Below are 716 nucleotides of genomic sequence, written 5' to 3' on the forward strand. Positions count from 1 at the left end.
GAATTTTATTTTTGTATTTGTAGAATTCATTTTTAACTGATTTTATATAAAAACAAATCGTAAGAATATGACTTATAAATTATTTTTTCTTCATTTATCTAAACAGATTATGTTTTGTCAGTATTGATAAAGTACAATGGTTAGTTTCTAAGACATAAGTGTCTTTTTAGGAGATCTATGTCAGACTATCGGCGACTTTTTTTTATCATTATACATATATTTTTAACGCTGTTAATAACGTTGTATTATATTATATATATTATATATTATATACAAAAATCATAAATATTAATATAAATTATGGAACATTTGCACAACTTACCGGCGTCTGCGTGAGATTTCGATGTACACGTATTTCGCATACTCAGCGCGGCTTTTTCAATTTGTTCCATTGTCATCACCTACATTACAATAAAATTCAATTATATTTTTTGCTTTAATAATAAATTGTATTTAATAATAAATACAATGTAATAATAAACAATAAATAACAAGAAGAGGTTACAAGATAGAGTTTTATGTATTTCAATTTCTTAAAATACGTTTTGATCTTATTATTAAGTCATCCTCAATGTAAAGAAATTAAACGGAAATTTGACAAAATTAATTAAAATAATAAAATAGTTAAAATTATGCAATTTATAGTTACGCAAAAAGTTGGTAGTATTTTATTCTATTTATCTTCACAATACAATGCTTTTCGTTCTGGTAATATT

The 716-nt window shown here is 23.0% G+C and overlaps 1 protein-coding gene across 1 annotated transcript in view; it reads right to left on the reverse strand.

Moving 5' to 3' along the window:
* The window catches only part of LOC108688722 (general odorant-binding protein 19a), a 5445-nt gene that overhangs the window by 3915 nt on the left and 814 nt on the right, over positions 1 to 716 (reverse strand). Inside the window, exon 2 of the mRNA XM_018195080.1 lies at positions 323 to 401. Coding sequence (XP_018050569.1) covers positions 323 to 401 — 79 coding nt within the window. The remainder of the gene's footprint in view (positions 1 to 322; positions 402 to 716) is intronic.

Source organism: Atta colombica, unplaced genomic scaffold (genome assembly GCF_001594045.1).
Source record: "Atta colombica isolate Treedump-2 unplaced genomic scaffold, Acol1.0 scaffold238, whole genome shotgun sequence".
In the NCBI taxonomy this organism is placed as follows: Eukaryota; Metazoa; Arthropoda; class Insecta; order Hymenoptera; family Formicidae; genus Atta; species Atta colombica.